Source organism: Pogoniulus pusillus, chromosome 4, assembly GCF_015220805.1.
Source record: "Pogoniulus pusillus isolate bPogPus1 chromosome 4, bPogPus1.pri, whole genome shotgun sequence".
NCBI lineage: Eukaryota > Metazoa > Chordata > Aves > Piciformes > Lybiidae > Pogoniulus > Pogoniulus pusillus.
Window position 1 is genome coordinate 18,405,536 of NC_087267.1, and position 25,418 is coordinate 18,430,953.

Consider the following 25,418-nt stretch of genomic DNA (forward strand, 5'->3'; position numbering starts at 1 on the left):
CAGGGTTAATGAGATGTGACCAGGTCTAAGGCAAAAGCAAGAGTGAGAAATAAAAATGGAGAAAAAGTCTTTCTTCTTCCCAAAGTTCTCAGCGTGACTGTGAGAGAAGTAGACACAATTGTTTTTCATTTCACTGCCCGTTATCTAGTTCTGTTACCAAAACATTCTAGCTTGCTTCAAACTAGCACAGGGCTCAGCAGTTAAACCTTTATGTAGCAGGTAATCATAACATTCATAAGGAAAAAAATCCTAATTGATGGGTTTCTGTTCATAGATTGCTTTGTTTTTCTTTTGGGTTACCATAAACGAATCGTAATCAAGATGGAAAAGACTAAGTTACCATTTTGAAGGGATCCTGAATGTGTGTGTTTTTGTTTGGATTTTGTCCCACTTAAGTTCATCTAGTGGAAGCCTGTTGAAGAGTTGACAACAGTGATGCTGTGATGTGAACAATTTTGAGTGTTAAACAATAAAATCAGCCATGTAGCCCCAACTATGTTAAAAAATCAATCAAATGTGTCATAATTTTCAAAGTTCTTGAGGTATGTGCACATCTTTCCTTCTTAAAACACAGTTCCTAACTGTTCCCTTTAACCTGTGTTTTTATTTATTTAATCTTTAGTAAATTTAGTAATCTTAAGAATTTGACCACAAAAGGTATGGATTTTGTTTGAGAACTCTTTTCCCATTGGGCTGATGATCAGTGGGCTGGAGCACCTCTCCTATGGAGACAGACTGAGAGAGCTGGGGCTGTTCAGTCTGGAGAAGAGAAGGCTCTGAGGAGACCTTATTGTGGCCTTCCAGTATCTGAAGGGGGCCTACGAGAAAGCTGGTGACAGAGTTTTTAGGGTGTCCAGTTGTGATAGGACTGGGGGCAGTGGAGCAAAACTAGAAGTGGGTAGATTCAGATTGGATGTTAGGAGGAAGTTCTTCAGCATGAGGGTGGTGACACACTAGAACAGGTTGCCCAGGGAGGTGGTAGAAACCTCATTCCTTGAAGTTTTTAAGGCCAGGCTGGATGTGGCTCTGAGTAACCTGATCTAGTGTGAGGTGTCCCTGCCCATGGCAGGGTGGTTGGAACTAGACGATTCTTGAGGTTCCTTCCAGCCTTGACAGTTTTATGATGGAAGTTGTTTTAAGGTTGTATTGTGGGTATTTTCTTTACATTTTCCTGAAACTCTTTCCTAGTTCAGTGTGAATCCTTCATATTTTTGCAAACCTGTTGATACTGTCTTGTCTTGAGGAAAGTGTGGGGTTTTTTAACTACTGCAGAAACAAACCCAGTGCAATTGTTTTACCAGCTGGCAACCTGGTTTGTTTTATTGTCAGTCTTGTGCTGGATGAACTGACAAAGATGCCATTCACCAAGCTTGGTCTAGCATGTGTGCCACAAAGAAATCCTTGCCTAGCTGATATGTTCTTTGTTGGAGAATTGCAGAGAAGTGGAGATGAAAATGCAGTAAGCCTTCCAGGCAGTACTGCTGCTCCCCATCCTGCTCCCTCCATCCTAAATCAGTTCCACTATGGTGTCCCAGCTGATGGCTGTCACTTCTGTGGTGTATTTATCAGTACTGGAAACTTTCTCTGTTTTATGTGTCGTTCTGCCCTCCACTTGGGGTCTTTTATGCTAAATTTTGTGTTTGTGTTTTGTAACATTTTCATGGTGCTGCTTCAAAAATCTAAACATCCTCAAACACACAAAACAGAATAAAGAAATAAAGGTGCTTTGATTTTTACCTGATGAAACCAACAGACTTAAGAAATATTTTTTAAGTACTAGACATACCAGCTCAGATAAATTCCCGAAAGTAGCTCGTTGCTTCTCTTTGTGTGGAAAAAGCATTAATTTGAAGCTAAACCAGCATGCTGCTGCTCAGAGTGTGGATCTTTCTGGTCTACTTGGCATTACTGATATGCTTGAAACCCTTTGGCCAGAGCTGTTTCTACTTGGTGTCAGCCAGCATGGGTTCTCCAACTAGGGAGGCGAGTGAGCAGGCAAGAGTGATTAAGTGCAGACACTCCCAGGCCATTCTTAACTCTGTGTGTACCCCTGAACACGTGCTGTTCAGGTGGGAACACAACGAAGTGCAGTAGCTCCACAGTAGCAACAAACTTCGGAGCATTCCCATCTCAGCTTGCCAGGGTGGTCAAAGTGTATCTTACAGCCTTCAGCCTTCTTAGTCTTTGGGAAATGGGCTACCTCTGTCACAGCATTGTGTATTGTAGTACCGTGCAGTCTTGGTATCCTACTTCAGTGGAGGCACTTCAGCATTGCACAGTCTCAACAGCTTCATGAGGTCTGTGACAGGATTTGGGTGTGGTTCCTTGCCGTTAGCAGTACTGTAGGAAATGACAGCACCAGAAGGTGCGAAGGGTCGAGTTTTGTTTCGGTGCGATCTGCTCATCTTATCTGTCAGGTCCTCTTATCTGTCATGCAGCTTCAGGTTAGGATTGCAAAATAGCTTCCCTATTCGGATGTGGGGCTCTAATTGGTGCAGTAGAGCCAAACAAAGTTTCTTCTTCTGCGTGAGCAAAGGTGTGTGCTCAGGCGAGCTGTCAGAAGCATACCTTGCAGACTCGAGATGCTTTGCAGCAGTCTGTATGCTTGCTAACTTTTTTGTTGCACATATTGTGTCAGTTTAAATGTGGCTGTTTTCAGGAGAACTAGGGAAGTATTGCCAGTGTCTGTAGAACTGGTATGACTTCATCTGCAGCACTGTGTGTTCTTCTGACACATACTGGAGAAACTGGGAAGGTCCTGAAGGAAGGTTATGAGGATGCCTGAGGAAAGGGGAAGTGTAATGTTAGGGTTCTGCTGACATGAATGTGGGTCATGGTACCACTTGGTCACACATCCATAGGAGCCTGTGCTTTCCAGAGTCTACTGCTGGCCAGGGAAAGTGTACTGTGTTTCTTCCAGGGCACATTTATTTTCTTGTCACATTGTGGCTCCCTTCTTGTAAGCAGTAGGTTAACAGAAGAAGGTGGTGATGTTACGGAGCAATGCAGCTGAAAGTAGATGTCTAAACTGGGAGCATAGCTCACTGCTGTCGTGGTGGGCATATAGGCCCAAAATAAGCTTATACTTGTTTACCTATCAAAGAAACACAGCAGACCTGGCACCAAGAAGTCTGGCTTGCCCAGGACCCAGGTTGTATAATGCAGTTGTGTAAGCCCATTGCCCACCGGGTGCAATGCCCGATCTATCCCCATATTTGGGAGGGCCAGGCCTGTGGCCCTGACCTATTGTCGTATGCTTTGGTTAATTGCCAAGCTGATTGGTCATTCTGGTGGCCAAGGGGCCATTAATCTCAGCCCACATTTGATAAATAGGGGTACACAGGTAACCAACGTGCTCACCTGCATTGCTCACGTGCAGTGTTCACTCTAATGCCTTCTTGCTTGCTCTTGCTTCACTGCTTGCTGCTGTTTTCTCTATGGAGCCCAGTCTCCTGTGCAGCCATGCACCCTATTGCATGGCTGCTGCTTTATCACTACCTGGTAGACTCCACTGCTGTGAGTTACCAGGAGCAGACCCTGGATTGTCTGCACACGATCAGCCTGTGTGGTCAGCACAACATCATACTCCTTCTGCACCTGAAGGTCCTTTCCCCTGAAGTCGGGAGGATTCCAGCCTTGATGTCCGTGGGCACAGTTCCCTGAAGATTGGACACTTGTATAGACTGTGATGTAGCCCCAGAGGGTGATTGATAATTAATAAGAATTTGTGAGTAAATGCTTTAATACCTCTGTAATTCTCTACTGCCTTCTGCCATAGAGCAGAAAGAGCTTGGGCCCATCTACTGGGCAAACGGCGTATTGACCCCAAGCGGCATTTGGCCGCAGGGAAATATTCTCTGTTTATTGTTTGAATGTTTGCTAATTATTAACAAGTTACTGTTTGATGTTATTCCTAGAATGTCTTCCATAACTATGTAAGAACAAATATTAATATTCAGTGGTTGGGCATGGCAAGAGTTCAGAATATTAAAATTAATAACATATATTTTTATAGAATATCCTCTTGCACCAGTTAATTTTCCCCTCCACAACAGCTGCTCATCCTAGGTTCCTGTCAGCAAGACAGGCTCAACATATAAAGTGAAGATGTCAACTGATAAAGTAGCGTAGTTTATCCTCAGGAGAGCGCAGTGGAAAAAAGTTCAGAGTAGGAGAGTCAAGATAATGGAAAGATGGCCAGAGGACTATTGTGAGTATGCTATGCAACAGTGAGAAGAGGCATGCTGTGATGATTTGGAAATCATCAGCTGCTGGCTGTATGTCTCTTGGTGCCAGGAGCATGATTTGATGGACAATGTTTGCCATTCAGAAAGTTCTTTGCCTGTGATAAGATGCAGTTTGTGGTGTACTTCTGTTGTGTGTGCTTTTGCTATACTCTACCATGTCTCTTGGCTTTTTGTGCCTCCACTTCATATTCTGTCCTTCCCTGTACTCCCTTTCCTGCCCTGTCCTGTCCTTCACTTGCTTCCATCCCTCTAGCACTTTAAGATAAAATTTTTCCTATTATTCAGCAGGCCTCTATACCAGCTAGTCCTGCAGAGTGTCTTGGTCTCTACAGCTCCCATATGGCCAAAAGCCTGCAAAAGTAAGGGTAGAAGCTTAGTGCAGAATCTCAAGTGCTGTTGTTCCTGCTTGGTGTCTGCTCTTGCACTGATGTGGTTACATTGCAAGCCTTGACGGTTTCTGTGACCTTTTGAGTTACTGTCTGAACAGCTCTCAGATGGCTTTACATGTGGAATATAATTAGATAAATGGGAAAAAAGGAGGGAAAAGGTCCATTCTGATAAGCTTGGACTGCCTCATGCTTGTTTACTAGTACTGGTTGCTTGCTGCAAGTATATTTGTGAAAACAAGGATGTTCATAGAGGAGGCAGTTCTCCACAGCAAAGGTGGAATAGGGGCTCTTGGTATCATTCTGCTGATTAAGCTGCCTGTGTTGTCTTGACATGGTATGGGATGAGTGCCAGTGCTAATGCAAAAGAGAGGTTGGGATCTGACAGCTGAGAGTAGAGCTGAGGAGAAAGGATGTGGCTGCAGTTGCATCTCAAGCAGATCTAGCAAGCTACCAGTGGAATGTGGAGAACTGCTCTCCCAGCTCCCTACCTTATATTAGTTTTGGAGTTTGCTGGTCCACTTCTTGAGCTGATTCAACTCACTAACCCAGTCAAACCTATCACTGATGTAATGCCTTGAATCACCTTGGGAAGGGGCCCCTAGCTGAGTGACTGAGCATAACAGTCTTGCTGGGGGTTGGGCATGAGAAAGAACGGTTTCAGGAAAATAAGACTATGATAATTGCTCTAACTAGGCTGGATTCTACATCAGTGAAAGAAAACGAGCATGTTGAAGGTAACACGGACCTTGTGGCGCACAGAGATATCATGGATTGAAAGTGGAAGGGGAGCAAGCAGGAGCTTGTGGAAAAGGCCTCAGGACTAGTTAAAAAAAATAAATACAAAATTCTGACAGCTTTAAGTTGCCACTTAAGCACCAAAAAAAATGGAAAAACATTTTTAGCTGGTAAAGTGATCAGACATTGGAATGGGCTGCCTATGGAGGTGGATGAGTCACCAGTCCTGGATGTGTTTAAATGTCATTTGGATGTGATGTTTGGGGGTATGGTTTAGGGGTGAACCTTGTGGAGTTAGGGTTATTGGTTGGACTTAGTGATCCTGAGGGTCTTTTCCCACCTCAATGTTTTTGTGATTCTGTGTAACCTTCTTAAGTTGATTCATCACTTTGCGTTCTGTGTGCTGCAGCATTTTAAAGCTCGCAAATCAGACGTACAAAGCAAGACTTCAGTAAGGAAGGGTTAGGGAAACCACGCTGAAGTACCTTGATTAGCAACCTTCAGTATGCTAGGGAGCGAGACAGGAGTTGCAGAGAAGAGAAGTATTTGGCACAAGAACTGGAGTTGGGTGGTGAGGAAGAGGATGCTGATGCAGGATTGCACTGGTAAAAGTGGGACAAAAGAATGCAGTGTCTGGATGTTAATACTGAATGTGGCAAACTTAGAGAAGGGTGAAAATTTGGAGTTAGGAAGCAATTAAGTCTCAGTAACAAGAGCGTTTCTTATGATGGGAATTGTTTTTGTTGCAGTCAAAAGTGTTAAAACTTGGGGTGTTTCTAACTCTTGTGTTCTCCAAACAGACATGTTTCTGCTGGTGTATTAAAAAGAAAAAACAAACCCCAAAACCTCACTTTCTAACTAAGCATAACTTTTACTGTGTTGTGTATCTTTCTTTAATTAGAAAAATAAACCCCAGGCAAGCCTCTCAGGTGTTAGAGGATATGATAACATTTGCTACTCTTCCAGTTGTTGATTTCCAGCATGGATGTTTTTTCTTTGAAGAATGCGTGCTTCTGTATATTTTTTTGTTTGCTTGCAATTAAAATATGTATTTTTATGATGTCCAGAGAAAGGCAAATAGAAACATTTAAAGAGCTTATCTTCTTAATAACTGGTGGTGTATTTCTTTGCCCTCTTATAACTGAAACTGCAAAATAGTTGCCTAGCTTTAAAAAGAGTTTTTCCTAGACTTCTGCCCTTAGGTTGTTAGTACAGTTGCTAACTGGTTTATTTGAGAAACCCATCTTTTCAATGTCCTGGCTTCTTTTACAGTGATTTATGTTGAGCAGAGTGGGATCTTCTGACATAATTTTCCATTTGGCATTGCTGTTTGAGTCAAAATAATGGCAAAGATCATACTAAGTGCTGCCAGCTTCAGTAGTTGGGTTTTATAGGATATTGAAGCCTTCATGTTTCCTGGTAAGGATTGAAGAACGTTGAGGGAACAAACCTGCTTTTTGGTGATGGATGTTTCATGCAGAATGTCACAACAAATGACAAAGCTTCATGTCTTAATCTGCCAGCACTGCAGAATGTGTTAACAAGCAGCTTCAAATCAGTCTGTGTTAAGCTTTGCATCGTAAGTGTAGCTGTGTTTCTTCTGAGTTATCATTGAAATAACATCTATCATTGATGACAAGGAGATTTTCTCCAGACCTTCCTCAGCCAGCTCTGAGCTCCAGCAAGGAGTGAATGACCTGTGCCGCTTGGTTGTGTTAGGCTTAGCAGTGCCTTCAGGCCTTGGTGATTACACTTGACATGCCTTGCGTTCCAACTCAATGCATGGGTACTCTTGCTCTGTGTTGCTCATAATAATGGAGCCGGTACTGATTTGTGCCTGGATTTACCTTTTTTCCAGTGCTGGGCATGCTGTCTGATTAGAGAGAGCTCTGCCAGTCGGCTGCACTCTTTCCTATTGTGCACTAGATGACATTGGGGTGACTATTGAAGAGATTTGTCAAGCTAGAATTCTATGCAGGGTTCAGAAAATAGAGGGGCTGATTGTAAATCTATTGGAGTTTATGGAACACTTTTATTTGTTCCTGAAATATACAGTGGCCATAAGCAACTTGCACTTTAAGAAACTACTGTGGTTAATGTTACATTTTTAGAGAGTGAGAAATTATTCAAGGAAGAGAAGAAGATAGCAAAGTGGGGTTGTAAGCATACTTCATATAAAGAGTCTGCTTTCTAATTTAAAGAAGTCTACTTCTTCTCCATAGAAATGTAATCTTTGAACTGAATGCTTTGCTGCACGATAAGAACTTGCTTTTTGGAGGGGAGAATACAAATTTAGCATTATTAAACCCAACAAGCCTTCCCTTCCTTATCCATATGGAAAACTTTGTATCTAATGATTGTCATAAATTGATTTCCATGTTTCTAAAATGAGGATGACAACCTAAACAATTCAGGTTTAAAAAAACGATCAAGGAACAAAACAAACCCCAAAACCACAACAACCAGAAAGAAAGAAAAGCTTCCATATATTGTAAAAACCTGTTGTGTGGAAGTAGATTAAGGATTTTTTTTCTTTCCTCCAACTTGTCCCACTGCACATGTGGCAATGTGATTGATTGATTGATGGAGTTTTGTGGCAACAAGAGGAGTAGTCTGAACTTGGAAACTGGACTTTGGATTTCCTGAAGGCTCTGTTAGCAATTCAGTGTGAGTTTCTTGTACCAAGAACTGCATCTTTTCTGGCAGTGTAGCTTATGACAGTGTTGTTTTGTACTCATTTTGGGTGCTATAAATGCAAACCCTTTGGTTAGTATATATATATCCTTCTAAAAGTTTAAAGCTCCCCACCTTGTCTGATGAGCAAATTTGCAGGATTTTTGCTCAGTCTGTGTGGTGACAGGTAGAGGAGCACTTAGTATGCCAATCATAGTGTGCAACTGCCTTGTGCTGTACAGCTCTATTGCTGCCTTGCCTAAGTGAACGCAGGAAAAGTGCAGAAATATTTTCTGATAGTGAATTGAAAAGGCTCTGATTATCATCTTTACACAAGCCAAGTATTTTTCTTAATATCTTGTTGAAATAGGAATGAGGCTGGAATTTTCATAGTGTTACCTCTAGCTTGTAATTAAGAATGATTAAAGAAACATCACATTTAAAAGACTGCTTTCGTGGTCACTACTTTTCACTAGACATTTTGGGTGTTGTGTATGAAAAGCGTACAGACTGTGCAAACTGCTAGAGTAAGCAAATCAAGCATCTAAAAGAAAGGCTTTGTGTTGGAGAACTAATCAGAAGTGGTAGAGTTGAGTGTGAAAGAACTCAATGTTGTCTAGTCCTTCAGATTTACTTTTTTCCCTGCCTCCTAGTACTGACTTGAGCTCTCTAAACCAACATTCATCTCCCTCTGTGCAATGTATTTTGTTTTATAGGTATATCCAAGATCTGTAATTTCATAGAGTATCAGGAGGTGGCTTTGATAGCTTGACATGAATGATGTTTTTGTAGAAGTGGGGTGCATATGACTAAATTCTAGAAAAAAGAGAAAGGAAAAAGAAAGAAACTTAGCTCAAGTGGGCCAGCACCAAGACTGTTTTACCCTGGTCTTCCAGATTTTTATTTAAGCATCCTTCTCTATAAACAGTGTCATTTGAGCACTTCCAATCCCATTTTCTTATCTCCCTTCTTCTGTAATGTTATTTTAATAACACACAGCCTAGAATAATAAGCTGCCTGTTATGAAGTTACCATCTTGAGTTGTAGCACTTTGTAACACAAAGGCTGTGAGATGGTACTTTTCAGTCAAATGTCAAAATGTCACCTGGTCGTTTATTGGTTTAAAATGTCTTAAATTCGCAGTTGTGACCTGAAACACCATTGTGTAGTGCAAGTTACACTTACTATGAGTGGTGTTAATCTGTTTGCCTGTTTCCCCCCCCCCCCTTTTCTTTCTCCCATTTCAAGCTTCCCCGCTGTTGCTGTATGCAAACCGACGGGATCTGCGGCTGGTAGATGCTGCCAACGGGAAGGAGAACGCCACGGTGATTGTGGGGGGCTTGGAGGATGCAGCAGCAGTGGACTTCGTGTTTGTTAAGGGGTTGATATACTGGAGTGATGTCAGCGAAGAAGCCATTAAACGAACAGAGTTCAATAAATCTGGGAACGTACAAAATGTGGTCATTTCTGGACTTCTGTCACCTGATGGGCTGGCATGTGACTGGCTGGGAGAGAAATTATACTGGACAGATTCGGAAACAAATCGAATTGAAGTTTCTAACTTAGATGGATCACTGAGAAAAGTTTTATTTTGGCAAGAATTGGATCAGCCCAGAGCGATTGCCTTAGATCCTGCAAGAGGGTGAGTCTGAAATAATTACAGATATTAAGTAAAGTAAAATAATTACAAATAGTAAAATTGTTGCTACTTCTTGTTTGTTTGAATGATTTTAAATAAGTGGTGGCATTGTTATCAAAGTTAGCCTAAGCCATTTTGCATTGTTTGCTTCTCTTTCTGTTAGTGTGGTCTGAAAATAATTTGTTGCACTTCTGAAATTGTGTTCGTGTTGGTTTGTGACCGACTAGAAATCATCAGACCTTGTAAAAAGCACTAGAAACCTATTTGGCAGTAGTACAGAAAGTGAGCAGAAATGGAGTTCTAGCAGAAAACCTAACGCAGTCTGCTCAGAAGGCCTGCTGGTGGCTGTGGCTGGGCTTGTGCCTGCCTGCAGTGTAAAGCAAGTAATGGAACTGGTTCATGATTTGTTCATTATTGATATTTGCACTTTACTGCATCAGCAGCAGAAATGCAAGAAATCAATACATTGGATTAATAACAAATGGAGACAAGAGCACTTCACCAGAACAGTTACAGAAGGGTTCCTCTCCCCATCCTTGAAGGAAAAGGACCAGTTATTCTTAGCCTTAATTTGAGCCCCAGCACTTGACTTACAGTGTTCTGATCCTGGAACAAAGCATGGTTGCCAGAAATTCTAAATTCAGTGGTGTACTTGGTGATGTTATGTAAATTATTGACGTTATCACAGAATCATAGAATGGGACCTTAGAACTACTCCAACCTCCCCACCATAGGCAGGGGACTTGGCTGCTCAAGGCCTCATCTAACCTGGCCTTCAACACAGCCACAGACGATGCACCTACAACTTTCCTGGGTAACCTATTCCTGAGTCACACCACCCTTGTACTGCAGAACTTCTTTCTAAGATCCAGCCTAACTGCTCTCCTTCAGCTTCAAACCATTCCCCCATGTCCTGTCTCTGGACACCCTTATGAAAAGTTCCTCTGTAGCCTTCCTGTAGGGTCCTTTCAGGTATTGAAGGCAGCTCTCGGGTCCCTGCAGAGTCTTCTCCATGCTGAACAACCCCAGCTATCTCAGCCTGTCCTTGTAGCAGGGGTGCTTCAGGAAGGCAATATGGTAATGTACCCATTTTCTGTCCTACCATACTGCCTTTGTGAAAACTGTAGTTCTTGGATGGAGTTGTGTGAGAGACGTTTGCAGTAAATCTGGTTACATCTCAGAATGGTGTCCAGAGCTTGAAGTGTAGGTGGAAGGGTGATGTCAGCACTGGGATGTGAATTAAAATAAAATGTCAATCCCCAGTCTGTTCCTGTATGCTTGTTTCTCTGCATTCCATTTTTAGGCTTTTAGTCCTGTTAATGTCTTTTCACACTGTTGCCTGGCAGACAGTGGCAGGAGTGAGCCGTAGAGGGATCTAGGAACAGTTAATAAAATTTGAAACTTGGAAAAGCAAAATCCCTCTCGTTTTCCTGCAGTCTAATCCATCTCCTGTTGCATTCAGTTGATGAGTATTCCAGATATGGTTTTATAACCTCTTGCAATTCATGAAGAGAAATTTAGAGACAAAATTTGCACTAAGGTTATCATTACCCACAAGTCCAATTTTTCGTTGGCGTTTATTTGTCCAGTGTAGTCGATCTAAAGTAGTGTACATCAAGTATTTTATGATCAAGGTGATTCAAGTGCCAAATTACTCTCCTCTTCTGTGTTTGTACATACACATTTATTACATGTGTGTGTTACTGAGAACACGAGTACTACATTGATGTGTAAAGGGCAGCGTGAGCTAGCTCAAGTAGGTTTTCTTCAATAATGCATTTTATTGTCTATGTGCCATGTGGAAAAAATAAAATGTTTGACCAACCCTGGTTTTATTTGATCAGTTTATCTGCTATAGGATACTCAATGGTCACTACTTACTGCTGTTGTGCTAATTCAGAGGAATACGATTGGGCTCTTTCAAAGCACGTTACAGCAGCAGTAGAGGTGATTAAAAATAACGTTGTTACTATTGTGTGCTAGTTTGAAGCAGGCTAGATTGTTTTGGTAAGAAAAACTAGACCATAGGCTGTGAAAAAGCCTCCCAACGTGGGGTGCCAAATAAAAATATGTGGTGGTTTGGATGTTACCCTGGCCCCCCCCACTTTAGAAGCAACCCACTAGACTCAGCCGGGCTCTGGGAATATAAATGAAGCTATTTATTTACAGCTAGCACAATATACAAGCAGATATTTACAATATATACAGTTATATACAGAAATATACCAAGTAAAAGTAATACAGAAGCACAACTCCCCTCCCAGAAACCTGAGTCCCCAGGAGGGGCTCTCAACCACCCCTGCACCTTCCCCCTGCCCCTCTCAACCTTACCCCAGTCCTAAGGAAGAATAGAGGTTCAGCCAAGAGGTTAAGAAGCAAAAGTGAGTGGCAGGAGAGGTTAGGGAGATGCAGCTCAGCCAGAGCCCAGCCAGAAAGTGAAGACAAAAGGTGAGAGTGTTATCTAATGTTTACATTCCTCTTCAGCTAGGCTCTGAGGGAAGGAGACATCACCATTGTTTTCCTTTTTCACAGCCTATGGTCTAATTTTTCTTACCAAAACATTCTAGCCTGCTTCAAACTAGCACATACTGCCAAACCCATCCCTTAGCTGTTTGTCAAATACTGGAGCAGGAACCACTTACGTCCTTTGTCTGTTAGCAGTAATGAGAAGTGCAATACCTTTGCTAATGGAAAATATTTTGCAGCTGGTACCTGAGACACAGCAGACAAATTTAATTTTTACTCTGGTATTTTTGTCTGGGAAGCCATCAGAATCTAAAATATCTGGGCTCTTACTGATCACTCCTATGTTCATTTTGAGATTTGTTCTTGTCGTTTCACATGTTTGTACAGTACACCGTTTTAGTTGTCTTAATAAAGTACTGTGTGTGTACCAGGAGAGAGGAGAAGGAATGTGAGGTGAAGAGGAAGGGAATGAGGTGTTTGTTCAGCTTTCTTCTGAAGTGAACTAGGGGCTTTCAGGGTACTTTCAGGATGTCTTCTTCATCCTAGACATCCTCTCTGAAACTGTTCATATCTAAGCTCTGTAAAACACAAGACCTGGTTAATAAGATTAGCAGCTGGGAATGTGTTCTGGCACTTCGATGTTGACTTTTTGCCAGGGGAAGTTCGTGTGCTTTAGATTACCAAGTGCAGGAAAGCATCAGCTTTAGGCTCATGAAAGTTGAGGAAGTGGAAAAGTTATTTTCCTGCTTCATCACTCAAGAAGCAACAAAAATAAAATACAATTAATATTCTTGAGCAAGTAGTGCTTTGAAATGCAGTGTTGTGTATTTGTACTGCTATTTCTTGCTATTTTTTTGGATTTCTGCTGCCCTTTGGTCTTCTGCGAAGAGGCTTCATTATGGTTGTTACAGTTCCCCCTAAATTACAAGTCGACAACTCTCTTCTTAAGAAGCACCGGCAAAGTGAACTGGCTTTTCTCACTTCCAAATGTATTGTTCAACACAAAGAGAATTTTAAGTGCCTCCTACAAGTGCTGACTAATTGCTTACTTTTCAGGACATGTTTTAAATCAAGTGACTCTACAGAGATACCTTAATTGTTAAACTCTGGTAAAGCTTTCAGGTTGTAAAGATTTTCAGTTAATGAATGGAATCAGTACAAAGAGGTACAACACTCTTTACAACAGCTGAAGTTGATTTCTGGGTAAAATAATTTGTGCCTTGGGGAAGATCTTCAGATTTAACACATAGCCCTCCCTCAGAAGGTTTTTCTCTTATCATTTTTTTTCATGCTAGCCTTTGCAGGGAATACATACGTTCATTCTTTATGGATCTTCTTGTTTTCTTTCTTTGAAGAGTTGGGAACTTGTGTCTGATCATGGCAAGCACAAAGGCGGTTGTATGGGCCCTTCATCAGCACATTGTAACAAAGCATTCGTGGGAACTGGTAGTAGGTGTTGCTGAGTGGTAGGGGTCGTACAACAGTACAAGGAAAGGAAAATGGGCAGCTCTAATAATAATTACAGTGTCTCTGATTTGGGGGAAAAATGAATTAAAAAAATCCAAAGAATTGATTTGTAAATTCACCATTCAAATGAAGAGGAGTTTTTTGGACTGCATTCAAGTTAGCATTATATAAAATAATACCTTAGGTGCAAATTACCCAAATAATGTGAATAACTGAAGGCTTTGCTAGGTAGCCTCTCTTGCTTGATGTCACCTCTCCTTTGAGTCGGCTACTTCTGGCTGAAATGCTGTTCTTCTGCCAGCACTGTCTTATAGCACAGGTTAATCATGTGCTGCGCAGTAAGGAGTTAATTGTAAGGTTGTCTAGCTGATTTCCACACAAGTGTTTAACTGATATGAAATCTGCAGACTGCTGTGGTGATGGTACATAGATTTCTAAGGTGTATTTAGTCTTTCTTCACCTCAGGAGGCTCTGATCAGAAGATGATGTTGGTTGCAAGTACATCACTAAATTGTGGTAACAGCTAGGATATTAGACAATCCAAAAGATATTTTTTGGTGACACTAACACAGAAGATTGCAGTATTACTGCACAGAGTGGCCTGGCACTTGAACTGTTCGTAACTCTTTAAAGATCTAAAATGCAATACCTGCCTTGCTAGGAGCTTGGTGATCGTAGCACAGGGACTGTCAGGTGACCCACGTCTGTAGGCATGGGAGACTACAAATGAAAGATTGCCTAGACCGGGATTATGCTGCATGATTCAAAACTTACCAGCATGCAAAGCAGTGCTTCATCCTGCAAGAGGTTAGCATGGTGTCTGGAGTGCCGTCTTCTGCTCCCTCTGCTTTTGAAATATAAAGTGTATGGGCATTGGCTGTTGGTCTTGTGAAGGTATTTGTGGCTTCTGGAAATATTCACTTACTGTAATAGCACTGGAGTTTAACTCTAGAGTTTTGGGGGCTTTTTTGTTTTGTTTTGATAGCCTGTTCATTTTGAAAGGTTCTTTCACAAAACTTTGCAAGATTTATTTGAGATCTGTCATGTATGATTCATGTGATCTGTTTTCCAGTCCAATGCTAGGATGTTTCCATGTGGCTAGAAGCTAAAATTTTAAAGGTGATGTTTTACTGCACAGCTTAAAATGATAATTCCTTTCTCCTCCTCTCTTCTCATCTGAAGGAGGAGGTGAAGGGAGGTAACCAGAAAGTAACCAGAAACCCACATATTTAAAAGAGTGAAGGCTTGGAGAGGTGACCTCTCTTGTAAATCTTGCTGTGCTGGTTTTAGATGTTACTGCTATTGACTGCCTATCCTCACCCTACTGCTGGAGGTTGCTAGAAACACAGAGGAACATTTTCACTAACATATTTTCTTCAGTTTTCAGACATTCTACCTCATTTTCTTTTTGCAGAAGGAGATTGGAGGGAATTGGCTTGTTAGTAATCAAACTGGAATGCACAGAATTGATTTGTGCAGGACAAACATTGTTCTTACAGATTCAGATATTCTAGTTGCGTATTCCTTCAGCTGCAAGCAAGTCTGAAAATAGCCTTTGATTTTCGTTTCTAACTCCCTCACTTGGTGCTTGAGCTAGAAAACAAGACCGTGGACTGGCTGCTATTAGAGCTGTGCTTTCTCCTTCTGCCAGCTTCCCTGTTAAGAGGCTAGCAGGACCTAGAAGACGTAGAGTTCTTTAAAACTCAGAGTTCAGTAGCTTTTTGCCACTTCATATCTTCACTTTTGGTCCTGTTCAGTGAGGCCTGTGAATGCAGCGAGTTAAATGATGGTCTATTGATAGTAAGAGTTAAGAGGATGATTTGGCCTGTCTCTTAACACATGCTTCAGTGCTGCCCTGATAGGGGTGATCAGAATTGGTAAACTTTATGCAACTCACTGTAAAGTATTAATGTGTACTTCAGAGTTTTGCATGCAATGTTTGTTTAATAAGTTAGAACTAAATATTTAAACTGAGGTAGTAATTTCTGGTCTGTGTGAATAACTTCTGGTGATGAGTCTTCAGGCATGCTTCTGTTTTATCTGCATTTTCAGGCCCTACAATTATAACTTAGCATCTAAGTCTAGACTGTGAAGACCTGTTGCATTTAATAAAAACCTAAACTGTGAGCAAACAAGTTTTCACTAACAATATTTTGAACTGAACACAAGGCAAGTGATTTTTCAAGTCATGATTTTTAGACTTCTGATGAGTTTTACTAGCTAGATGTTAATTAAAAAATGCTTGTTCACACACTTTTACAAATTCAAATAATCCTAAGACAGTGTTTTAATAACCATTAAGAGGAACTCAAAGGGGCCATATTAATTTACAGCAGAAACTTATTTGATATATTGTTCATTCTGCATACTTGCTTGAGAAATTCAAAGTAGCATTGCTGTTAAGGAAGCAGAGTGTCTTGAAAGGAACATCTGTGCTATTTCTGGGGAAGAGATCAGAGTAACAGAAAAGCAAACCAAACAGTTGCAATGAGTCCTCCTCTCCCCCTTAGTTGTAACTAGCATAACTTGACAGTGTTTGTCAGGAAATCGTCTCTTGAGAATCCTTGACATGCAGCAGGACTTGTAGGAGAGAGCTTTCTGTTGCTCACTAAAATCATTGCAGCTGACTTGGATTAGCAATTGCAAATTGCTGCAAGAAATTTTTATACTTCATCTTAGGGAAAAGTTGTTTGTAATCTCTTTACTATTTCAAGGCAGGATGTTCTAGAGGAGAGATTTTAGAACTGATAGTGGGCTTCATAGAGAGTTCGTTGCAGTATGATTTTAATTTGCTTTGAAAGGGAGGTTGGACTGGATGATCTTTTGAGGTCTCTTCCAACCCCTAACATTCTATGATCCTGGGACCATCTCCTTCACTTTCTAAATGAGCTTCACTCTCAAGAACACGTTCTGCCATCACATGAGATTATGCTCTTAATATTCTCTGTGATGTACAGGCCACCACATTTTACACCTGAGAAGTGTATTTGCAGCAGAATTGGACAGTGTGGATTTGGCCCAAGTTGCAGTGGGTAAGAAACACGTGGCAGTGTTTGGCCTTAACGAGCTTGCTTGTTCATGGGCTTGTGCAGTGTGAGGATGGGAGGAGGAATGCTTAATGAAAAAAAAAATCGTGTTTCCTTTGTTTAAAACCAAGATAGGATTGCTTGGTTGGTTGTGGACTGTGTGCCCTCTCCATCCTCAGTGTTTAGGGAGATGACTAAAACATGTACATTTTACAGTTTGATCCAAACTTCAGACCCAGGGATTTGATCTGCATTGCAGAAAATGGAGCAGGAAGTTTCCTTTGTACCTGTTGGAGGAAGCTGATTGTTTGAGTTGTGTTATTAACAGAAAATAATTGATTTATGGATTTTTTTCATGCCAAAAGGTGATTTAAATCTACTTGCTAGCATGATATGAAACATACTGATACTATTTTTTATATAAACTATAATGTGTTTGCTTAAAAATTGAAAATCATGGCTTTCAGTTGTGCTGAAGTTTGATAACCATTTAGAAAGAAAAAAAAATCTATAGAAAAAACATCTTAGTTTGGCTGCATTCCTGGAAAAAATAAGTCTGTCCCTATGGAGAATTAGAGTATTTCAGTACTATCTTCTCTGTGGAGTGCTCAGATGAAATGTCATGGGATAATACAGTATACAGAGGGGATCAAGCAAATGCAGCTTTTAGAGTATAGCTAGTAAGAAAGAACAATGTAGCAGGGACATAAATTGTGAGGGGGCCTAATAAAATACCTAAATTTCCAGAACTTGTGTGATGACCACAGGACAGGAGAATCACAGGTTGGCTTAGGTTGGAAGGAACCTCTGAGATCATTTACTCCATCTTCCAACTAGACTTGGCTGCTCAAGGCATCATCCAACCTGGCCTTCAACACTCCCAGTAAGGAGGCAGCCACAGGCTTCATGGACAGCCTATTCCAGAGTCTTGTGTTTGGTTTGCATAGCACTTAGCATGCCAGAGTTGCCACTTGGACCTGCATCTGAACTGGTATAATTATACCATTTCAGGATCTGCATATAAATGTTCTGAAAATAAACTGAGCATAGTGAAAGTTGATGCTTTGAGTTTCTGGTTGATGCTTGGAGAAAGACTTATTCATTTCAATTCTTTGTTGTATTGCTGTAGCCTATGTGCTGAGTTTCTGGTCTCTCTTTGTTTGGTAGGGGATGCCCCCTTCCAGGCTGTTCTTAAAACATCTGGGCCAGTTGTGGGTGTTTCATGATAAAAACAAGCAATAGAAAAAAAACAAACCCTGAGCTTTGGATGTGGAAGCAGTCACTTCAGTGATGCTGCTCCACAGTAATGCTCTAGATTTTAAATGGAGTGCTTTAAATGCATATGTGTGGGTGAGAATGTATATGTAATATGGATTTGTGGTGTCTGTGTCTACTTAATTGTATCTTATACTTGAAACATTCTAATTATTTTGTACCTTAAAACCTAAAAACCCAAACACTTCTCCTTTCCCCTCGCCCAAAAACCCCCCAAACAAACCCCAGCAACAAACTTCAAACCCCCATAAATGTGAAAACCGTTTTTCCTCCTCAGACTAATGACTAGAAACAGTTTTTAGAAGTAACACCTTTTCTGGACGTTAATGCTTTAATTAGAATACTTCTAATAACACTTTAAAAAAGGAGCATCCATGCTGGGCTTCTCCCCCCCACTGCCTCCTTTCTTTCCCTAGGGTTGTTTAACACATACTTTACATTTTCATTTCTCATGGGAACCTTTTAGTTTCTCGCTTTTACATCTTAATTCCATGTTTCAGCATAAGATATTACTTGCATTAAGTTTTCTCTGTCACGTCAAGCAAGAAGTGTTAAAGATAGAAGATTATGCAGCTAAAAGCCCTGTTAAGTCGGAGAGCTTTTTTTTCCCTAAATAAATCTATCTGTGAAATTTATTTTTCTGATTTAAAGGCTAAGTATGATCTCTGCTCTTAGCAGGTTGTACAAAATTAGCCCAAAATTAAGGAAAACTGGCTTGCAAACGGAGCTTATGTGGTCCTTTTGCTGTGAATTGCACTGATGAGTAAAAATACCTTCAGTTCTTGAGTAGAAGGTTCTTCTACTGAATTTGCATCTGCTTGCCACAATAAAATCATTTTATGTCCTTGTCTAACTTGTAGGTTAAACTCTGGCAAGCTTCTAAGTAGGCTGATACTTGAGGTTTAGGAAAACTGTGCAGCATGCCTAGGGAGGTTCTTCTCCCCCTCTACTTTGTCCTAGTGAGGCCACGCTTGGAATACTGTTTCCAATTTTGGGCTCCCCAGTTCAAGAGAGATAGGGACCTGCTGGAGAGTCCAAGGGAGAGCCACAAGGATGACTGTGGGACTTGAACATCTGCCCTGTGGAGAGAAACTGAGAGCTTCTGGGCTGTTTAGTCTGGAGAAGAGAAGACTGAGAGGAGATCTCATCAATGACTATAAATATCTGAGGGGATGGTGTCAAGTGGATGGAGCCAGTCTCTTTTTGGTTTTATGCAGCAGTAAGACAAGGAGCAATGGATACAAGCTTGAACATAGCTTTCATCTCAATGTGAGAAGAAACTTCTTTATATTGAGGGTGACAGAGCCCTGGAGCAGGCTGCCCAGGGAGGTTGTGGAATCTCTTTCTCTGAAGATTTTCAAAACCCACCTTCATGCATTCCTGTGTACATTCCTGTGAAGTTCATGTTTAGATCTAAATGCAGATCTGGTTAGTTTAAGGATAAAAATTGAAGGAAGAGAATTAAGAGTTCGAAGTGGTTTATAAAGTAGTGGGCTCTGATAGGTATCCAACTGTAAGAAAATCTTGAGATCTTCAGCTGTGTACAACAAAACTGGCCTGTTTCTTATTGTGAACACTTGAAACATCAAGTACAAGGTAGAACACAGAAGGTTTCACCTCAGTAGCAGAAAACCTTTATGATGAAGGTGCCAGAGCCCTGAAGCAGGCTGCCCAGGGAGGTTGTGGAGCTGCCTGCTTTGGAGGCTTTTAAAACCCACCTGGATGTGTTCCTTTGTGACCTGTGCTGGGTGATACTGCTCTGGCAGAGGGTGTTGGATTGGATGATCTCTGGAGGTTCTTTCCAAGCCCTAATATTCTATGATTCTGTGAAATGTAGTGGAGCTTGAGCAGCTGGTAGCCATGCAGAGCTGTCTGGTTTATGTTGATGAACTAGTGCTTCATCTGATCATGAGATTCACACATGTTCTGGTAATGACATGAAATACAGACTATGCACTAACTGTGCTACACTTTTCTGATTAAATGATTTGTTGGGTTAATATGGTAGGCTGATATAAAGTCACAGAATGTTAGGGGTTGAATGGGACTTCTGGAGATCATCAAGTCGAGTCCCACTGCCAGAGCAGGGTCACCTATGGCAGGTCACACAGGAACACATCCAGACAGGTCTTGAATGTCTCAAGAAAAGGAGACTCCACAGCCTCTCTGGGCAGTCTGCTCCAACATCTTCATATTATGTCTGTTGCCCCTTGTCCTATCGGAGGGCACCACTGAAAAGAGACTGGGCCTTTCTTCACAGTAAGGTCCCTTCTCAGTCTTCTCTTCTTCAGGATAAACACCCACAGGTCTCTCAGCCTTTTCTCATAAAACAGATGTTCCAGTCCTCCCTTCGTCATCCTTGTAGCCCATGCTCTTTTTAACATCCTTTAATAATGTGCTTATTGTGGCCAGAAGTGATGACTGGAAGTTCTGACTGAGGATTTCTATTAGCTTCTAGATGGACATAAAAATAGTCACTTGACTGAGAAGCATTGCTGGATGTGGTGTTTAAGCCAACATTCGTTGTCAAGCTGTCAGGCACAGAATGGCTGGGCCAAATAGTCAACAGCTAAACCAGTCTGATTGCTGCTCACAACCACTAAAAGCTTTAGCATTAAATAAATTACATAGTCTCAATCGGTGTTTTATAGCTACAACCCAAATCTGGGTATACAGAAGTGGCTACTATGAAAGGAAAGTGTTCTTGAGGTTTGACAGAGATGAGTTACTTAACTAGGGAAGAGTTGTCTCCTTGCAGAAGAATGTTCCTCTCTTTCAAGGCAGAAATGACTCAGAAAACTGTCTTCATGAAAACCTGTGACATCTGATGAGCATCTGTAAGCAGAGTATTTTACCCACTGTTGAGTAACCATCCAAAAAGCAGTCTGTCTGATATTGTGAAACACAAAGAGAGACTCTTTGCTCCCAGATTCCCTTTAAACTGTGGCACATAGCCCCACTATTGCGTATTTTGTTGTCTCTGTATCTCCCTTCATATGAAATGGGTGCTATCAACTTGTCTCTCACACATATAATTATCTAATAAAGGCTAAAAAAGGAACAATCCAAATCAAAATGCAAAGGATTTCTGTGCATCACCTTGTAGGTGTAATGGAGCGAAGCAAAGACCTGGCAAAATGATTGGTGATTTTTGAGTTTTAACAGGCTTTGTGGTCATCCAAGGGCTGCACAGATCCAGAGACAGTCTTGTCATTTGCTACAGTGGGAGCCAATGGGTCACCCATGTGACAGAATGGGCAGACTGAGATTCTTGAGCTCTGGTTCCTATTTTAGTTCTTTGTCCCTATTCTCCTTTTGAGGCCTGGCCCTCTTCAAACAACTGCCAGTAATCTAAAGTGGAGATCTTCTGAGCTGAATTTTTCATTCTCCAAAACACAAAGCATGAGACAGCCTCTGGATTAGTGTAGTTTAAGACTCTTTCCACACTTTCCTGCTCTTGACCTGCACGATTTGCCAAATCTTCCAAGGCTTCTTGTCCATTTTCTTCATCCTCCATATAAATGACATATTAAAAGCTCCCTTAGAGAAGGTAACACCTAGAAATAGATAACCTCAGCCAAAGCTTTGGATAAAGAGAAGTAGCTTTGTAAAGATGGTGGATTACTTTGGCCATGTGTGCACAGATGTGGCTGTTGCCATGTGTGGGAGTATTGTATCTGTCAATATCACCGGTGTAAACCATTAACAGCACACATTCCAACAACCTGAAAATGCCTCCCATCTATTGCAGAGTGGAGTTACAGAAAAACCTGGAATGGGTGTGTTGGCCTCTCCGAGGTTTAAAACCTGTAGACTTAGCTCTTGACAATCGTGTGCATATCATAGAATCACAGAATGGTTTAGGTTGGAAGTGACCTTAAACATCATCTGCTCCAACTTTCCCACTATGGGCAGGGACACTTCTCAACTAGACTTGACTGTTTAAGGCCTCATCCAACCTGGCCTTCAACACTCCTAGGGAGGAGGCAGCCACAGCCTCCCTGGGCAGCCTATTCCAGAGTCTCACCACCCTCCTACTGTGGAACCTCTTCCTAAGATCCAGTCCAACCCTGCTCTTCCTCAGCTTCAAACCATTCCCCCTTGTACTGTTTCTGGGCATCCTCATGGGAAGTCCCTCTGTAGCTTTCCTGGAGGATCCCTTCAGCTATTGAAAAGCAGCTGTAAAGTCCCCCTGGAATCTTCTCTTGCAGGCTGAACAACCCCAGCTCCCTCAGCCTATCTTCACAGCAGAGATGCACCAGCCCTTGGATCATCTTTGTGGCCTCTTTTGGATTCTCTTCACTAGCTTTGTGTCCTACTTATGCTGGGGATGCCAGAACTGGAGGCAGGATTGGAGGTGGGGGTCTTATGAGCACAGATTGAAGGGGAAGAGTTGTATATTACTCGTGACTGCTCTGGTGATCTTGACAGTGCTGCTCATTGCAAATTGAAACTGTATTTTGCAGGACCCAGGCTGAGTATTTACTTACCAGTTTGTGGTCATAGAGCTGAGACTGACATAGCTATCAGTATGTTTGTGAGGATGAAACAATGGAGGAGAGAGAAACTTTTTCAGGTATTCTAAAAGAAGCTATGAAAATGAGAAGTAAAACTTTTCATAAGGGGGAAAAGCTGCCTAACAGATATTTTATAGACTGGCAGAAATAGTGTTTTTAAAATTAGGCAAAAGGAAAGAAAGTGACCCTGAAAAATTAAATAGGCTTAAATAGAACATTCCTGAAACCAAGTGGAAGATCATTTATGCTAGTTACTTTGTACTGAAATCATGTCTCGTGTGCTTCCTGTCATATTTCAGATTAAGAGGTCTAATCTTTGGCTTTTGGTCATGAATGATTTGACGTAGACTCTTCTACTGTTAATTTCAAGACAGAGTTTGTTTGGGGATTATCATTCCTGAATTCACAATTGCCTACTTGAGTAAGAAAAAATTATTTCTTTTGTGTTAGTGAAAGAATCCAGAGAGTCAGTGCGATGGTTTGGGTGTTCCCTGCTCCCCCCCCCCCTTTGGAAATCACCCAGACTATACTCAGCCAGCTCTGGAAATATGAATGAAGCTTATATTTACAGCTGGCACGATATACAAGCAGATATTTACAGTATATACAGTTATAGACCGAAATATACAAGGTAAAAGGTAATACAGAAACACAACTCCCCTCCCAGAAACCTGAGTCCCCAGGAGGGGCTCTCAACCACCCCTTCACCTTCCCCCCCCTACCCCTCTCAACCTTGCCCCAGTCCTAAGGAAGAATAGAGGTTCAGCCAGGGGGGTTAAGAAGCAAAGTGACTTAGTCCAAAATAGAGGGTGAGGTGAGAGAGATGTAGCTCAGCCAGCAGCCCAAGTGAGAGTGGTTATCTGTGTTTTCATTTCTTGTTCCCATACCTCTCAGCAAGCCTATGAGGGAAGTAGACATCACCATTGTTTTCCTTTCACAGCCTGTAATCTAGTTCTTCTCACCAAAACATTCTAGCCTGCTTCAAACTAGCACAGTCAGTTAGCTGTAAAGGAAATTTATGAAGTGAATTGGGGTGTGGGGGAAGGAAAAAAAAATTGTATTAATAGAACAGTTCAGTAACATTCTGAAAATAGTTGTGTTTAATGAAGTTTCTGCATTAAAAAGGATAGATACAAATATCTGCATTTGGAAGTGGAGGAAAATGAGACTCAAAATATTTTACTGATCAAGGTATGTGTTTCTTAAGATTATTGGACTTTTGTTTACGATGTATTTATCAAGATTCTCTAATTTTGCCTTTCTTTTCTCTCTTGTTATCCTCATGACCACAACTTGCCCCCACCATGTACCCCTTCCACTTTTCTGAATTTCAGTTTTCAGAGTATGATTTACATCTAGCTTTCTGAAAGACAACATTCAGCATATTCTATGGAGCTGTGGCTTTTAAGCATTTTTCTTTTTGAGATTCTATTTTCCAAAATATCATCGTAGAAAGACTCTATTTGGAAGGGACCTCGGACATCTTCTCTTCTAACCTCTCCACCATGGGCAGGGACACCTCTTAATACCTCTCTACTAGATTCAGCTACTCAAGGCCTTATCCAGCTTTCAACTCTGCCACAGAATTTTGGCATGACATTGAGCAAGTCACCTAGCCAGGTTCTGCTCTGGAAAATGTGGATAGTGAAGAACTCCTTTTGCTCTGCTAAAAGCACAGCTGCTTCCACTGTTGAATCATACAAAGCTAGAATGGTTGCAAGGGACCTCAGAGCTCATCTACTCCAACCTCCACACCACGGGCAGGGACACCTCTCAACCACACTTGGCTGCTCAAAGCCTCATCCAACCTGGCCTTCAACACCCCCAGGCAGGAGGCAGCCACAGCCTCCCTGGGCAGCCTATTCCAGAGTCTCAGCATCCTCACGTTGAAGAACTTCTTCCTAAGATGCAGTATAACCCTTCTCTCCCTGAGCTTCAAACCATTCCCCCTGTCCTGTCTCTAGACATCTTCATGAAAAGTCCCTTTGCAGCCTTCCTGAGGATCCCTTCAGGGACTGGAAACAGCTTTATGGTCCCTTCAGATCTTAGATAGTTCTTCAAATCTGTTTTATGAGCTGTCTGTTTTTTCAGACTGGTGTTTTGTGGTGTAGCATGGAGCTCAGATAGATCAAATCACAGAATGAGCAGTTATTTCTCTATAGCAATACAGAATCTGCTGGTTAGGTAGAGAGCTGTGTTTTTGCACAAGGAGTTTGTGGCCTTCTAGTGTCCAGACTTCAATGATTGTTTTCTTAGGGCAGGACTTAGGTGCTGGTGTAAATCTTGTGCTCAGAAACTGCTGAATATATAAACTGTGATTTTTTTTTTCCCCTTGAGATGATAGAGGATATAAGTAAGCTTAATCTGTGTATTTTTTTCTGTTAAGTAAGGAAAGCCCAAAATCACATTTCAAGCACTATGAAGGGTGAAAGCTCTATATTGCATAGCTTAATAAGATGGAGTTCTGCTGAGCATTTGGAAAATGCACAAGCTAGGTACTGAGAACAAGATTAGTCCTATGAGGGAGCATTTTTGGTATTCTTAGTGAAAAGAATTTAACCTTTTTCTCTTACACCTTTGTGGCAAATAAATTGTTCTTGAAACTTGCCACTTTCACCTCTCTCTGTTGCTTCTCAAGTTTCCTTTGGTGTGACCATGGTCATGAAGTTCACGTGAATGTTGGGTCACAGCTGGTCAAACACGTTCAGTGAGTGTTTGACTAATGTTTTCTGATAGAAAAGTTCTAGCTCCTTTTCTTTCTTTTTCTTTTTTGGAAACAATAGAGAAAATCTGTGGGAACCATTAGCCTTTTTATGAGTAACTCTGAAGATGATACATGACCTTTTTCTTCATTTCAACCTGTCCCTCTGGAGCTACGAAATCACCAAGTTCTGGCTTCTGTTCTCTGAATGCTGCTGAGAGCTCTGTATTAATCTTCACAGACCTAGCTTGGTGTTTTCTTTGTGTGGCTAGATGCAGGGTTG

The 25,418-nt window shown here is 41.4% G+C and overlaps 1 protein-coding gene across 3 annotated transcripts in view; it reads left to right on the forward strand.

Moving 5' to 3' along the window:
• The window catches only part of LRP6 (LDL receptor related protein 6), a 143,060-nt gene that overhangs the window by 8,441 nt on the left and 109,201 nt on the right, over positions 1-25,418 (forward strand). For all 3 annotated transcript variants that reach the window (XM_064142295.1, XM_064142297.1, XM_064142296.1), the window contains exon 2: positions 9,293-9,686. In XM_064142295.1, coding sequence (XP_063998365.1) covers positions 9,293-9,686 — 394 coding nt within the window. The remainder of the gene's footprint in view (positions 1-9,292; positions 9,687-25,418) is intronic.